Source organism: Myxocyprinus asiaticus, chromosome 42 (genome assembly GCF_019703515.2).
Source record: "Myxocyprinus asiaticus isolate MX2 ecotype Aquarium Trade chromosome 42, UBuf_Myxa_2, whole genome shotgun sequence".
In the NCBI taxonomy this organism is placed as follows: domain Eukaryota; kingdom Metazoa; phylum Chordata; class Actinopteri; order Cypriniformes; family Catostomidae; genus Myxocyprinus; species Myxocyprinus asiaticus.
Window position 1 is genome coordinate 1455184 of NC_059385.1, and position 17317 is coordinate 1472500.

General features: G+C 39.7%; 1 protein-coding gene across 3 annotated transcripts in view; it reads right to left on the minus strand.

Annotated features, from left to right (window-relative positions):
* LOC127433074 (PDZ and LIM domain protein 5-like) overlaps positions 1-17317 on the minus strand; it is a 112737-nt gene that overhangs the window by 40268 nt on the left and 55152 nt on the right. For 2 of the 3 annotated variants that reach the window (XM_051684720.1, XM_051684721.1), the window contains exons 4-5: positions 2636-2663; positions 1314-1843 (exon numbers count right to left, since the gene is read on the minus strand). In XM_051684720.1, the coding sequence (XP_051540680.1) occupies positions 1314-1843; positions 2636-2663 (558 nt within the window). The remainder of the gene's footprint in view (positions 1-1313; positions 1844-2635; positions 2664-17317) is intronic. The other variant, XM_051684722.1, reaches the window with a different exon arrangement.

A 17317-nucleotide genomic window follows, 5' to 3' on the forward strand; every position in this document is an offset into this window, starting at 1 on the left:
TTGACTGTACAAACAGATAGTCCGCATGCAACTCACACTATTGGTTGAGTCGGTCAGTACCTTTACATGCGCAGTTATAGTCAAGCATAATCAGGGTTTTGCATAGTCAAGCTACAGTCTTCATCTGTCTGTCCTAGTACACACGATACATGCATAATAGAATATTGAAAGGAAGGACGTCAGCCGAGGAAGTGCCGGTAATACAGGATGTGAGTCTTTCGAAAAAGCCAGTTATGGTCTGATTAACATGTATACATACTGGACGATGCTGTACTACAATCGTATTATCTAGGTCTGCTAGTCCGACTTAACAAAAAACAGATTACAGTCAGACTTAAGTGCTTACTTGACATTTAAAAAAGATCAATTATTTTTTTAGCCTGACTGAAATCAAACTTTGAAAAGTGCATGAAAGTGTATGTTGCTGTCGCGCAGCCTCATGATTTTCGTCCAAACTATTCAGAAGTTATTAGCAAAAATAGCCATTTTTTAAATATTTTTTGACCAGTAGGCGGTGCTGTGCCAAAACTGCTCAGGTACCCTCAGGGCCTGATGGCTATCACATATGCCAAGTTTAATTTCAATACGCCAATGCTTTGCCAAGATATAGTTTCACGACCTCTTTGGCGTGCTTGCCGTCAAATACATTGATGCGTTATACGAGAACGGTTTGGTCGATCACAAAGCTTTTGATAACTTTTTACAAAGAGTTTCCATAGATGATACACACCAAATTTCGTTCGAATCAGACAAACGGCCTTGGAGGAGTTCTAAAAAGTCTACTGTAATCTAGTCAAATTGATACCATGTTCATTCGACTTCATTCGCCAAGAAAACAAAGGAAAAAAGCATTTTTATTAATATTATGCATTCGTTCTTAAGTTATTAGCATAAACATAAGTGCAATTTTAAACTGTTGGTGGCACTAGAGGGCTTGCGATAGAGACCCGAAATACTAATTACTTATAATAATATATGCATAGTAGGCTGCGATAAGATAAAGAATTGAAATATTGAAAAATTACATCACCGCAAAAGAAGTCTCTTCAAGTAATGTTAACCATAGATCTTACTGTTCTCCCAAGTCGATAAAACGCTATTCTAAAAACCCATCTGAAATTCCAGAAGGAACCCATGGCTAAAAAAAAGCTCATTCACTCCCAGGTTTTAGGATCCAAGTCCTGTTCTTAATAACAAATCGAAGTAGGCGCTTTGAAAACACTGAGGACGGTTTTCTGTGACAGAAAAGATGAAGTTATGAAGAACAGGAAGTGGAAAGGCAGCTCAGTGACTGGTCAGTTCGCTCCACCTACCCGTTTTGTTGTTCTCCTATGCCTTTGCTCTCCAGCAGGCCCCGCCTCTGACCCATCGCCACCTCACAGGCATTCTGATTGGAGTAGAGGTTGATGGGCGTGTTATAGACGGAGGGCTGTGGGGGGGTGGGGACAGATGGGGGGCCTATCACTCTCGCCGGGGACGAGGAGCCAGAGGAGGATGTTGAGGAGGAGTTGGCGAAGGGAGAGTGGCCAGATGCGGGCCTAGGGGCGGAGCTAGGCGAGGACAGCGGACGGTTGGCGCTGCCACCCAGCGGGAATGGGGGCTGAGGAGGCTGCTGGGAAGGCGCAGCTGGAGTGAATGCAGAAGAAGCGGAAGGGATAGCGGCTTTGGGTGCTGTCGGTGCCGAGGACGGACTGACTGATCGAACGGTATTAACGGTCCCACCAAAAGGCCGTGCGGTCTTATTGTAAGCGCTGTTGCCCGGGGCGAGGCTGGCGGGGAAGGTGGTGGCAGGCACAGCTGATTGGTTGATGGGCACAGGCTTTATGATCTCCGGTGCTTCATCCTACAGGAAGTGATGAAAGACATGCAACACGCTTACACCACAGCACATGCATGCAGGAGTCATGCCCCCTCATAACAGTCACAAAATACAATCAGATTAACTTTTCCAACAGATTCTATTCAACATACAGGGTTCCCACCATTAAAAAACCCACAGAATTTTGGTGACCTTTTCTGTAATGAGGGGAAGCCGAGATATTTACAGTTCTACAGTCACATGCAACAGATCAGGCATTCAAAACATGCTGCACACGCTAAACATTAGTGTCCTAACCAGGCGTGATATAATATAGCGACAAGCAATAAATCTCTTTCAAGTTAATGTACATTTTTTTTCCCTCAAACCAACCAGCTGCGACTGTGACAAGTGACACACAGCAAGACATTCTGTCAGTTGCTTGGTTTCTACTGTATTTCTGTCACATCACGCTGGGTAGCCCCGCCCACAGTGAGATCTCATTGGTTCAAAATCCCGCTCAACATAGCTGTATATTTAAGATGATGTGTATGAATGGAATTGCACTAATAATGACTGTTTTCAAACAGGTTTTTGGGATACAAGAAAGTCTTTTAAAATCTAAAAAAAAAACTACACACCTTTAAACAAAGTATGTTCTGATTGGCTGTGATTTTGTTCAAGTGACATTTTCACTGTTATTGAGTGTATTTACATTTGTACAACATATATCTGGAAAAGATAATACTGTAAATGGTTTAAGCTATATTAAGTCATGCCTGGTGAGGACACGGTGTTACATACTGTATTTACATATTTAGTTTGAACTGTACGTACCTTTGTGGTCTCCATTTTAGCACAGGATCTGTAAAAATAAAACAGACGTTTAACATAAGCCCTCATGTACAGTCTTGGATTTACACTGAAAACACAAAGGGTATGGTATGATATGGTAGCGTATGGTAGTTCAATTAGTTTGGTATGGTATGTTACAGTATAGAATGATGGTCTAATATGGTATGGTTTTGTATGGCATAGTATGGTAGTTTAGTACAGTAAAGAGTGTTATAGTAGTTTGGTTTGGTATGTTATTGAATGGCATGGTAGTTTTGGTATATTCTGGTACGGTATGGCATAATAATGTGGTATGTATGGTAGTTTGGTATGGTATAGCCCTTTTTCTAAGTAGCGCCATATTTTATTTTTGGCGTCTATGAAAACAAGGCTGTGGGGGATGGACTGACCGTCTCTTCAACGGCATCGACTGTATAAAGCTGTACAAAGCTCCTAGATCAAATCTAATATTCCACAACTTGTGTTTTCTGTCATTTTTGGTCAACTGAAATCACTTGGAAAGAGGTTTTCTTTTTAATGTTTCGTAAAAACGATTCAAACTGTTTAAACAACAGTGTGACCCATTGAAGTAAGTCTATAGAGTCCATCCTTCACAGCCACATTGTCATTACCGTCAAAAATAAAGATGCCGCTACTGTAAATTAGGTCCGTTGTGGTATAGAATGGCATTTTATTACGGTACAATATGGTATGGTAGTTTAAAATGGTAGAACTACTTGTGTTGTTTTCTTCCTTGGATAAATCAATTGTGCATGAGTTATTCAACAGAATCAAAGCATCTGCTAAATGAACAAAAGTAAAGGTCAAGAATTGCGCCGAGGTTTGACAGAGAGGAGTCAAGAGTTTTGTGTGTAGATATCGTTTGAATAATGACTCTATTCTGGCTGCCATTCAAACTAACTGCACCTTCTTATCCCCACTGTACGCTACATCACACAGCTCATAAATAAAATCAAGAGCAAATGATGGCATTCAGTCCCAGCATTCCTTCTTCACCGCTGCCAACGGCGGAAGATCTCCATATAGACAGCCAATCACACGCCAGCGCAGAACGCCTGAGAGAAGTAACTACACAAACTCTTCACCCCACTGTAAAACTACCAGAGCAGAGTTCAGTCTCTCATGAACCATTATCTATGAGACAAAAACACTGCTTATTCATTGAAGTGACATACGAGATTTCCAGATGAATCTTTGGGTGGTTTGGCAGATGCAGCATTACCTGAGGGGAATCATATTTTGTTCTATTATGACAGTACAAGTTCATTTCCACGTTTGCACATAGTGATATAGTTTATATCAAAGTCTGTATAAGGAGACAGGCCAGCTGTTAAAAATTAAAGTCCCACATTTCAGTTAAAAGAGCCAATAGTTTTATTGGCAAATGCATTGCCTGGTGTTTTAACTACATGCATGCTCATTATCTAGAACAGGTTGTTTGCCTGATTTGAGCTAAAGAAGTACAATTGTGAAACGCATTCTTGGCAAACCTTTTGGAGATTTCAGTCTTTCCCCATTTAAGTGGTTGGAGCTGTACTTAAATGACTAGAAACAGCTACCAAGATGACCACCAAGTGAACAGACTGTCTTTAAAGCACTTTGGCTATGTACAGAATATACATAGCCAATGCTACAATGGTACTTTTCATTTTCTGCAGTGTATTTAGTATGTATACTATGCAAAGTATGCATGGAATACCCAGATTTGCCAAGATGAGCAGTACACAACCAGAGCACATTGTACGTAAAACTGTCTCTATAAGCCATTTTAGATGAAAGCGTAAAGGAAAAATCAGTCGTGACTTTTCACGTTTAGTTTTTGACTTATTATTTGTTTAAACAGACTTGAGACATTTTTACTAAATAAGCAATGTTATTTCTAAACTGGACGCCACTCACTGAATTAAACATGCACAAAGAGGCCATGTACTGTAACAGCAATGCTGCATACTACTGTTTGAAACAGTTTGTGTTCATCTCTTCAGTTATTGTGCTTTATGGTTTTTGATCAGCTTTTGAAATATTGTGCATGCACATAATGAGTGTCTGTGAATTTAGCGTTTCAAAATCCAGCTGCAAACTTAACATGATCTATAAATAAACCTCCTGCGAAAGACCATCAGGGTTCGCAATATAACATTCATCCAGGTTCTCGTTAGTAAGTGCATTCTAGTCACACTGTCTAGACGGCTTCATTTGTCCTCATTAATCAACAATAAATTCAGTACGAGGTCACATAGCTCATAAATAACCTCTGTCCAGTCAGCGGGCGACAAAAACACACTTTCTATAAAAGCCACTGTGACTCGGCATCATTTGTTCTGGAACACGGCTCTCCTTCTCAAGCTTTTCCATATAAGGATGACGCGACCAGCTGAACGTTTCCTCATAATAAGGGTGAAGAAGGACTGCTGGGAACACAATGAAAATGCTCTGTTGCAGAAAGGAAGTTTAAGGTGCAAATACAAAGAGTAATAATCAACACTCAGAGGGACAAACGTGAACAATAGAAACAGCAGAGGGGATGTAGACAGTGTGGAAGGGGTCAGGAGTCAACCCAGACATCCTGTCTTAGAGGTGACGTGTGTAATTTCTGTACCAAATGGACTTGCAAAAACAACTAGATTTGCTGTTGGCCAGGATGTTGCTATGCAGTTGCTAAGGAGTGTTGGTCACTAGCGTCACCAAACAGAAGAGAGTGCAACATTCTGGTTCCGAAAGTAAAAATCCCATTCGCTTTTTTTTTCCATTGGAGAATTGATTATTAATGATAACTTATGAACCTTTAAAAACTGTGAGCTCTGAGGTTGTTAATCGACTTTAAAAAAATGTTTTTAAAAGCAGAAATTCTGGTGAAGAACTACACTACCCATAATCCTGAAGAGAAACATCCAACAATCAGAGAATCGCTGCGAATCAAGTGCACCAAAAGAGCTCTGCAGCTCCGCCCACTCCCATGACGTACTGTGAATGATGCAGTCGCTCTCCCTACACTCTCAAACTACTTATATATTGTATATCTGAATTTAAAAAAAAACTAAATATATTGTTTCTATACTATATAAACTTTAACCCTTATGTTGTGTTCCGGTCATTTATACCTGGACTACTTTTTTTTTTTTTTTTTTTTTTTACTTAATCCAATTGGAATAAAATCGTTTGACTTTGTTCACATATGGTATCTGAAAACACAAAACATTTTCTTTACTTTTTGTTTTGTTTTTTTGGTTTATTTACCTTTGTTACACTTGTTATGTTCCCGGTCTAGACTACAAAATACAGACATATTAAGTGTTCAGGAGCATCCCAATTCTTTAGATGAGCACATATGTCCTCGGACACACACACACACACACACACACACACACACACACACACACACACACACACACACACACACACATACACAACACACACACACATACTCACACATGTTGGTGCAGCTATCATTATGAGGATTCTCCATAGACATAATGATTTTTATACTGTACAAACTATAGATTCTATCCCCTAACCCTAACCCTACCCCTAAACCTAACCCTCACAAAAAACTTTCTGCATTTTTACATTTTCAATAAAACATCGTTTAGTATGTTTTTTAAGTGATTTAAATTATGGGGACACTAGAAATGTCCTCATAAACCACATTTATAGCATAATACCCTTGTAATTACCAGTTTGTAACCTAAAATGTTTTCCTCGTAAACCACTTAAACCTGCCCACACACACACACACACACACACAAACAACACATACACAACACACAACACACACATACTCACAAACACAACACACACATACACACACTCACACACACAACAAACATTTACAACACACATAACACACACACTCACGCACACACAAACAACACATACACAACACACAACACACACACACACACACACACACACACACACACACACACACACACACACACACACACACACACAACACACCCATGTATATATATATATACACACATACACACACACAATTGTGTGTTGAGTGCCCTTTTGTCTTTCCATGTACACTCTTTGAGGAATATTTCAAGGTCTACTCATCATATTATGTTGTGTTTGGGCTCATTTGAATCGGGATAGTCTGCTGTAAGTTACCATATGTCATTGCCTATGTTATATGTATGTTTCAGGAAGTAATAAGGGAAAACGTGACAAAAAGACACTTCTGTTTATTATATTTATGTGTGTCAGGGTGAATTTCATACATTACATACATTAATGGCCTCTGAGTGAAACAAATTTGCTGACTGCATTCTGCTAATTGAGATCTTTCCAATGATATATAACACATGGCTATCTCATCTTTTTTATGTTTTTAGCAACTCTGAATATAATTGTTGTGATAACAAATTTGCAATTGATGAGAACGAAACAGTTCTTATTTGTCAGCAAATTAAAAAGCATTAGAATGGGTAGGATCAGCTATATGTATTGTAAAGTCCAGATTCTAAGCTTTAAAATGACACTTACTTTGTTCAGAACAAGCAAGTGGTTATTCATTTATTATGTAATTATTATTATCATTATTATTATTATTATTTTCTGCAGGGAGTGCCCCACTGGCATGGTACAGGCTCAGTTTAATTAATCCTGCTATTAATAAAAATATATTTAAAAAATATGTATGTTCAAAAAAGGACTTCAAAACCTGTCATAATTACTAAAAAGAAGTTGATAAAAAGATCTAATGCAAAATCTTGTGATAATATTTGCAATATGAGAGATTTCTAAACAATCTTAATGGGCCGGTCATTTTTGACCGGGAACACAGAATGTGTTAGTACAAAACGAACACCACACAAGAGTTTTATATTCTTCCATCGTTTTTAATTCTATTAAGTCACTGGCAATACTTAATTGGATTGTAGTTCTTTCCCTCATTAAATATGTTAAGTACACAGACTTGTACCTTTGTCTTTTTGTCTGATTTCTAAAATACTTTTTTTTGCTTCAAATCAAAGTTTGTAATGTTCACAACTCAGAGCTGGTTGGTTTGGTTCGTGGCGCACAACTCTTTTATGATGCTTTTTATGAAATCTCAAAGGAAAAAAATGAATAAGAAATTTACTTCCAGAACCAAGATGGCTGGAAATGTGGATGGGCATGTTTTCAAACTGATTACAGAAAACTCCCTTCGTCTTCGATTGGTCGAACAAAGAGATAGTCCCACCCCAAACTCATGACATTGGTTGAGTCAGTGTTGCTGTGTCAGGCTGGACGGGCTACTCAAACAAACAGAACAATGTTTTGATAGCACCACAGAGTCACACATTTAGGTAAATCAACCTACATATGGCTTACTTGACTCTGCATTTAAAGCTGGGATACATGAAAAACTTATAACTTATAACACTCTTCAAGGAAATCAACCTAAAAATTGATTAGTTACAGTTGACTCTTCATATGATACAAAAAAAAATGTAACATCCCAAAGACCTTCAAACCTTCAGTTTTTAGTAAATGGCCTCAGAAAACCCATCCTGGTTCTGACAGCACAGCAGGAATCTGATCATTAATGTTGTCCAGAGAAATGTGAAGCTTATAATTGTATAAAAGCACTAACATCAATCCTTCTGATAAAACCATGTGTATTATTTGAGCTGTAAAGTTGTTTAAATTGTAATTTACCGGGATTACAGGGGTTAGGCATTACGTCGTCATGGCAATGAAGTTGTAAAATTGTTGCAGTTAGTAAGTGATTTTATCACAGTAAAATCATGTTAACACACATGTTGTTTATGTCTTGTGTCTATACTTTTGAAACAGTGAGTATTTTAATGTTTACAGATTGACCCCATTGACTTCCATTGTAAGTGTCTCACTGGAACACACGTGCTTTTTTATTTATTTATTTTATTTATTTATTTTTGGGATTGTTCCCCTTTTTCTCCCAATTTGGAATGCCCAATTCCCAATGTGTTCTAAATCCTCGTGGTGGCGTAGTGATTCGCCTCAGTCCGGGTGGCGGAGGACGAATCTCAGTTGCCTCCTCGTCTGAGACCATCAACCCACGCATCTTATCACGTGGCTTGTTGAGCACGTTGCCACGGAGACATAGCGCGTGTGGAAGCTTCACGCCATCCACCGCGGCATACACGCACAACTCACCACGCGCCCCACTGAGAACGAATCACATTATAGCGACCATGAGGAGGTTACCCCATGTGACTCTACCCTCCCTAGCAACCGGGCCAATTTGGTTGCTTAGGAGACTTGGCTGGAGTCACTCAGCACACCCTGGATTCGAACTAGCGAACTAGCGAACTCCAGGGGTGGTAACCAGCGTCTTTTACCACTGAGCTACCCAGGCCCCCACATTTGTGCTTTTTTTAAGAAAAGGAGGGACGAGTCAAAATGTAATTTTTGTGATAATCAACATTATGACACAAATGCTGTCGATTGAGCTTAACTTGTATTGAACCCGGAATATTCCTTTAATCTTAATTTTGCACGGGCTTTTTTACAATTGCAAATTCATTTGAAACAATGTTAATATTGATGCAGCTGCAAATATGGTTAAAAACTCATTTGACTTAAAAGACCAGAAACAGACGTAAAGTCAGGCGTTAGTTAAACTGATTCCTGGCAATCAACTCATGATATTTTAGACAAATGGGGAAACTAAAGTTGAGATATAGTAAATAAGCCAAATGAACTGTGTGTGTATATATATACATATATGATATACAGTATATAATAAAAATAATAATGAAATGATATAAATCCAAATGCATTAAGTATACATGATCTCTCTGTGGAATATAAATGAATATGTGTCAGAACAAAGTAAAAGCAAACAGGACTGTTTTCCAGGAAACACATATTATATCACGCACACTGATGTGTCCAGAGGGGTGTGACAAACACAGAACACACTGCGAGAAATATATCTGGCGGAGTAAGGTTAAACGCTACACGAGCCAAAATCAACAGAGTGACACATAATGCGGATCTGAAACACACGTTACCTGCGACAAGTATCTGTCAACAAACACACACACCTCCGAACTCTTTCCATTGAGGTCACAGGAAACAAACAGCCCATCTGCATAAACACAGCCTTATCTTTTCACGTGACACTTCCGAGCAATTTAACTTTTGTTTAAAGACTTTCCGTGGCACTGTGAGGACCCTCAGCAAAAACACTTTTTAAACATTGGGAAAGTTGATACATAAAAGCCTACAGTATACTGCAAAACATCATGTTGATAAATAGGTTTACCATTGTGCAACAGGTTGACTGTATGATGATGTTTGAAACATTAATGAAACCCCTGAGCACATCAGGGATCTGAATATGAGGTTCTAAAATCAATTTCTTGACATCACACACACACACACACAACGCACAAACAGATGTTTCATAATGTGTCTCACAGAGCTGCAGTGAACATCAGGCGCAGACTCTCTCTCTCTCTCTCTCTCTCTATATATATATTATTAAAGTGAGCTGTTATTTCTCTTAGAAATGCGCACACACACATCCGGCTCTTTATGTAAAATACCTGCATTTCCATCCACTTTCACTCGGAGAGCACCAGATGATTTTTCCTTACACATTACTCACTGAGTCACAGCCAATATACACAAACTGACATTCCAAGAGATTCATTATCAGCTCCAGTAAGATGAACTGGAAATCGACCATATCACAAATAAAAACATCAAGTATAACTGAGAGAAATGATAAATAATGTGAAATTGAGAAAACTCAACTACGGCGCATCCCTCCTCCTTCCCGGGTTTCGGCACCAGTGTAACAGGGTTCCATGGAAAGGAAGCGGCGAGAACCGGCTTGACGATATAAATCATATTTTAATGACAAACTTAACCAAAAAGACAAACACACACACATGTGTCGGACAGCTGTCCGTAACGCTCTCTCTGTCGCACTGCCGTCTCCGGTTGGCCTTATCCCTCTCGGGCTTCATCAGCCTAATTAGGGGCCGGGTGTGCGGAATCACGACCCGGCCCCACCCTCCGCCCTGCCACAGGGGTAAACAGCACTTTTGATTTTATTTTCCTCCAAATTACTTAATAGCAACAAAAACTCCCACAGCACTTTCCTAAACACCTGTTTGTCAACATACACTGCAAATATTTTCCTGATCCATGAGGTCATCGTGTGTAACGCTTGAAGGTTGATTTAAAATGTAGCAAATTTATGTAGCTCTTATGTTTCTGCTTTTCAACAAATGTGCAATAAGTGAAAGGATAGTTTTTGGGGTAAAAAGCCTCCATAAAACACATAGATTTTCTTAAGTGGGGCAAACAGATTTGTTATGAAGAATCTTCAAAGTGGGCTGACATCAACCGATTACAATGGAGATTCATTTGTTTATAGAATACTTACGATGTTCTGAAATGCCACAGTAAAATGTGCATCCTTTTCAAAAGTGGTTATCTGTATGAGCATCATCTTCATTTGTTACTCAATAAAGCATCTTGCTGTCTCAAAAGTATTTGCAGAAAAGGATTTCCTTCTGTTGAGCATGTTCCAATTCTGTTTGGGAACGAATACAAGCAGTTTAAGTAATATTTTCTGCATGTTGTCCTCAGCATGAGTTAAGATGACAGGAAACAGACGGTCACAGAACCAGATGGGCTCTCAGCTCCTAAACCTGCATGTCTACAGCTCAATACAGGAGATATCAGACTGAGCTCACACTAAACAGAACCACACAGGTGTGTGTAAAAGTGTGGGTCGGGTTTTGCCAACATTGTACGACTAAATGTCCCACAATGATAGTAAAACCTAAAATATGTCATATAAGAGCAGCCACATAACCAAAAGTAAAACCAACCTGGTCTCAAAGTGTAAAAGTGACTCTATATATATTTTTGCAAAACTTGTTTTACGTGCAGTTTCCAGGTGAAATGAACACTAGAGGCGCTACAACAACTGTGTTTTATTCACTTTCACTTAAAATACTCATTTTTCTCTCGATTACTCACACACTGCTATTTTATGATATCGACACACTTTTACTCTAATGCATCTTTTGAAAACAATACATTTTAATGCTTGGATTACAGACCCACCTACATATATACACTTATTCCAATGTGATTTTTCATTTAGCTTCTGCATTTTAAAACACTTTTGTTTAGGTTCAGGCAAAAGTTTTCAGTTCGGGAGTTTATGTTTTAAAAATGTCCATCCAAAATTCACCTTAAAACCACGTCTGAATACGACACCATTTTACTTGCTTTTGGCGCCCCCAGCTGGACATTTCACTGGAAAACTGCAGCCAAACATGATATACAGCACGCAAATTTTGAATTGCAAAAATTTTGTCATGTTCATGTAACTTTCATGAGATGAGGTGGAGTAAAACGGCTTAATGAACATACTATTTAATGTCTTAAAAATGCAGAAAGATTTGTTTGACGGCCAGGTTTACAGGTACTGTAGGAGACAGAAAACATCATCAGCTCACTATAAAAATAAAATAACTCTCAACCATGACCACTGTACTGTGAAATCACTAGTGGCCGTTTCTACTGCTGTCACACTAACATTATTGATGGACTGCATGTCAGGCTGTATCTTTAAAAAAATGTGATCACAGACTACCACCCCTGAAGTCGCGAGTTCGAATCCAGGGTGCGCTGAGTGACTCCAGCCAGGTCTCTTAAGCAAACAAATTGGCCCGGTTGCTAGGGAGGGTAGAGTCACATGGGGTAACCTCCTCGTGATCGTGATTAGTGGTTCTCGCTCTCAATGGGGCGTGTGGTAAGTTGTGCGTGGATCGCGGAGAGTAGCATGAGCCTCCACATGCTGTGAGTCTCCGTGGTGTCATGCACAACGAGTCACGTGATAAGATGCACGGATTGACGGTCTCAGAAGCGGAGGCAACTGAGACTTGTCCTCCACCACCCGGATTGAGGTGAGTAACCGCGCCACCACGAGGACCTACTAAGTAGTGGGAATTGGGCATTACAAATTGGGATAAAAAGGGATAAAAAAATAAAATAAAAAAATCTGATCACAGATTAGATATATTGCTGGTAAAACTAAGATAATTCTAATTTGACAAGGAAATCATTTTTGTCAAAATGAATATTCTGCTGTGGAAAGTGTTGTTATATAAACTACAGCAGTGCTCAATGCATTCAATCATCAGCATGTGGAGACTCATGCTACTCTCCGCGATCCACGCACAAATTACCACACGCCCCATTGAGAGCGAGAACCACTAATCGTGACCACGAGGAGGTTACCCCATGTGACTCTACCCTCCCTAGCAACCGGGTCAATTTGGTTGCTAAGGAGACCTGGCTGGAGTCACTCAGCACACCCTGGATTCGAACTCACGACTCCAGGCGTGGTAGTCAGCGTCAATACTCGCTGAGCTACCCAGGCCCCCCTATAAACACGTTTAATCATGTAACATGACACACATGAGCCTTCTACAAGGAAGCTTGACGCATGCTATGTAGTGATGACAACACCTTGCAATACTGACACTAGAATCAAAATACAGAGTTGCGCACGCAGACCTCAACACTTGGTGCACAAAAAGAAGTTACCAAATGTAACAACAATAAATAAATAAACTTGCAAACATTGAAACCATGCAATCTCATTAATATTCGAGCCCGGTGCATGCTGGGAACACCAGCTTTGAAAATATAAGTAAAATGTACTTATTTTATTTACCTGTTAAATTTACACAAATTAGTGAATAAATATGACAAGTTTATTTACTTTAGGACTGATACATGATCCACAATCATGAATAATATTTACTTATAAGCTAGAGCACTAATTTTTACATGTTTGAACTGAATACAAACGCAGAATGTACTTAATATTTTCATGTTCATGCGTAAACTAACTTATTCAATGTAGAAAGTACATAAAGAGAAAGTTCACCCAAAAAATGAAAATTCTCTCATCATTTACTCCCCCTCATGCCATCCCAGATGTGTGTGACCTTCCTATGACATGTATTAAACCACTTTCAGGCTGCCTTTATGTCCTTTTTGGACTTTCTGAGTTCTGGTCACCATTCACTTGCATTGTATGGACCTACAGAGCTGAAATATTCTTCTAAAAATCTTCATTTGCGTTCAACAGAAGAAAGAAAGTCATACACATCTGGGATGGCATGAGGGTGAATAAATGATGAGAGAATTTTCATTTTTGTGTGAACTACCCTTTAATATTTTTATTTAGTGAAAAATAACATCATACTTGGCATAACACCTCGCCAGCCACACCAGAGCTAATCTGTGCTTTAAAAAACAACTGACCGTCAGCACAGCGGGAGCTAAATATGTAAGGAATGTAAATATCGTATATTGGTTCATGTGGAGTTTTCCCAGAACATTCCAAAACCAGCAGCGAGCCAAAACCACACCTCAGAGAGACACTTTACCTGTGATTCAGCTCAGAGATTTGAGTTTCTTCTGTTCTTTTGTGAAAAATAATAGTCAGGCTTTGAGTACTTTCGAGTCTCTTGACACGCATGAAATCTCCTCTAAATAATAAAAACAGAGAAGGACACTTATTGTAACGACTTGAGCACATACATGGACCGTAGTGTCCTAGCATGATTCAGCGATTATTTAATGTTTAGGGACAGTAAGATTAGGCCAAGAGGCGGTTAGAAAGGATTAACTCCCCTGATAAAGAGAGAGAAAAAGAGAAAGACTGTGGACTGATGAAAAACAGTTTAAATCTGACTAAGGTGGTTTGCTGGTCTTAGATGGCCACCAAGCTGGTTTGACTGGCCTAGTTAAAGGGGTTTTTGGCACTTTTCAGCTGGTCAGTTTGGGAAACCAGCTGGCTGACTAGTAAAACAATAGCCTGGCCTGGCTGGAAGACCAACTATACCATCTTAAACCATCTAAGACCAGCTAACAACCCTTGGCAGGTTTAAGCGGTTTATATTAGTCAGGGTGTGCATTACAGGGGGTTTGTCAACAAAATAAGCTTAGTTTGTCAAAACAAATAACATTTGAACATTTTGGTCTGGTACGTGATATATATGTATTTTTGGGTAAGGAATAGATTTATGCGAGTAATCTTTGGTAAGCCAGCATATCATTACTGAACAACACTTTTCATTTCAGAGCCTAAGTGAATGCAAGTGCATTGATCTTTTCCAGTGTATCCAAACCGTTCAGAGTTGATTTTTTTGTCCTGATTGTCAGACAGCATGGAATACTTTCCAAGCTTTTCAATGGAGAACTATCGTTCTTGACAAAGTAGATGGGTGTCATGGATACCGAATCCCAGTCACCTCATAAAATCTGTTTATAGAAGCAAGACGTCAGTGTGCACTGCATGTGTCGGTTGCATGTGAAGACGGTGTGTGTTAACAGAATGATTATATACTGCACATTTGCACAGTTGCAGGGAGTTAAAAAAAAACCCCATCAACGTTCTGGAGTGTGGAACGCTTGATTGGCCTTCTTTCATTTTTATCAGTAATGTCTTGTGTTCTTGAAACCTTCTTACAGATGTTTGCCATTCATGATGTGTGTGGTAGAGCACATACTATGAAACCTTTTTATTTTTTGTAATTTTTTTTATTTTTCCCCTTTTTCTCCCAATTTGGAATGCCAAATTCCCAATGTGCTTTTAAGTCCGGGTGGCGGAGGACGAATCCCAGTTGCCTCTGCATCTGAGACCATCAACCCGTGCATCTTATCACGTGGCTTGTTGAGTGCATTGCCATGGAGACATAGCATGTGTGGAGGCTTCACGCCATCCACTGCAGCAGCCACGCTCAACTCACCACGCGCCCCACCAAGAACTAACCACATTATAGCGACCACGAGGAGTTTACCCCATGTGACTGTACCCTCCCTAGCAACTGGGCCAATTTGGTTGCTTAGGAGGCCTGGCTGGCGTCACTCAGCACGCCCTGGGATTCAAACTAGCGAGCTAGCGAACTCCAGCGGTGGTAGCCAGTGTATTTTACCACTGAGCTACCCAGGCCCCGATTATGCAACCTTTTTAAAATGCACTTGAAAGATGACTCAAGCATGTTCAATGTTGAATTGGAAGAAAGGTAGTCCATCACTACGTGTGCACTTTATTTAAAGTCTCGAATGACTTCAGAAGACTTGGAATATAGAGTCATTTCAGGATGCTCATTTATGGTGCTTTTTTGTCCTTCTTGGACCTCCTTGTCACTGTATGCTTTCAGTTGTATGTGAAAGAGCAGCTCGGAGATCGTGCATGGTGAAAAAGTAATGACAGAACTTTCATTTTTGGGGTGAACTACTCCTTTAAGGGCAGCCTGGATTGGTGGCATAATGAAACACAAGACTTTTTTCTATTTGATTTAAGAGAATGACACAGTCTGTATTTCTGAGCACAGATAATTCAGACAGGAAAGGTAGCAAGTGAGACCCGGTGAAAGAGTTCACGTAGGCGTTTGGCTTCAGAACTGTGGTATAAAAACCAACCGCAGCCCACTTTATTCTTTATAATGGCTCTTAACAGCCACATGCTACACTTAAGAGGGACTCTGAGTCTAAAATTCAGCACATGAGAGAAGAAGCAATGACAAGATGGAACTTGGTGTACAGTGTGTTTCTCGAAGGATGCGCTCAGACAAGAATCTCACATGTACCTTAAAGTTTCCAAATAGTTCATTTCATTCCTGAACTTGGAAAGTCAGTGAGGGGGTTTTACACTTGGTCACTTCATACGTTTTTGCTGATCGGGTTGCTATCCCATCATGAAAAGACCAAGTGTAAATGCCCTACAAGATGGATATAAATCTGATTGCTCAAACCACCTCGGTTTTGGCGTGCCAGGTAAGAGTCTGTCACCATAATGATCAGCAGCTGATGGTGCTGAATAGAAATTCACACGTCCCGTTTACAGACACGTAGAACACTTTTTTTCTTCACTAAAGACAGACATATTGAGCCCATACCTCAGTAAACCTGTCCCAAACCTCAGGCGCCGCTCGCTACACATATTTTAAACAGCACCATTTTAATCCAGTCTGGAAACAACCTTAAGAAAACAAGAATGAGCAGTGCATGCGGTCTGAAATCATTGAAGTAGTCGATGCTCAGTGTTAGTCCTGCTGAATGGACATAAAACGGTGCAAATTTTGGTTTGGATGTGACAGGGAAGCTGATGGAAATGTGTACGGTTCTTTTCATTTATCGAGTGCAGAATACCGCGGTTTCACCACAACTTGTGCTATTTCAACATCTCTTGGTGCTCCTCTAACAGACAGGAGTGAACAACCACAGAATATGAGAAACATGTACGACAAGAGCGTTCAACGTGTGACAGAGAACCAGGATTTTGATTTAAGACCTTTTTTTGGCTATGAACTGAAAAAACAATGTCATGTATATATTGGATCAGAGTGATCAAGGACTGTTATGAATGAGGAATTACAAACCAATCCGGATTTATTTCTGTTGATATACATGTACAGGCAGCAGTAGCTGGAGGTGGATTATAAAGAAAGGTGAGTTATGGCTGATATGAGACCTGTACCGCTGTGTTCTGGGTGGTTTGAGTTCAAATATCACTCTGGGAGCTCTGAGTCAACGCTGCTCTCTTCTAAATGCAAATGTTATCTTAATAATAAAGCTTAAGCGCCGGACTGAAGTGCTGCGTTTGTTTGATGGCAGGTCGTGTTTGATGATCTCTGCAAA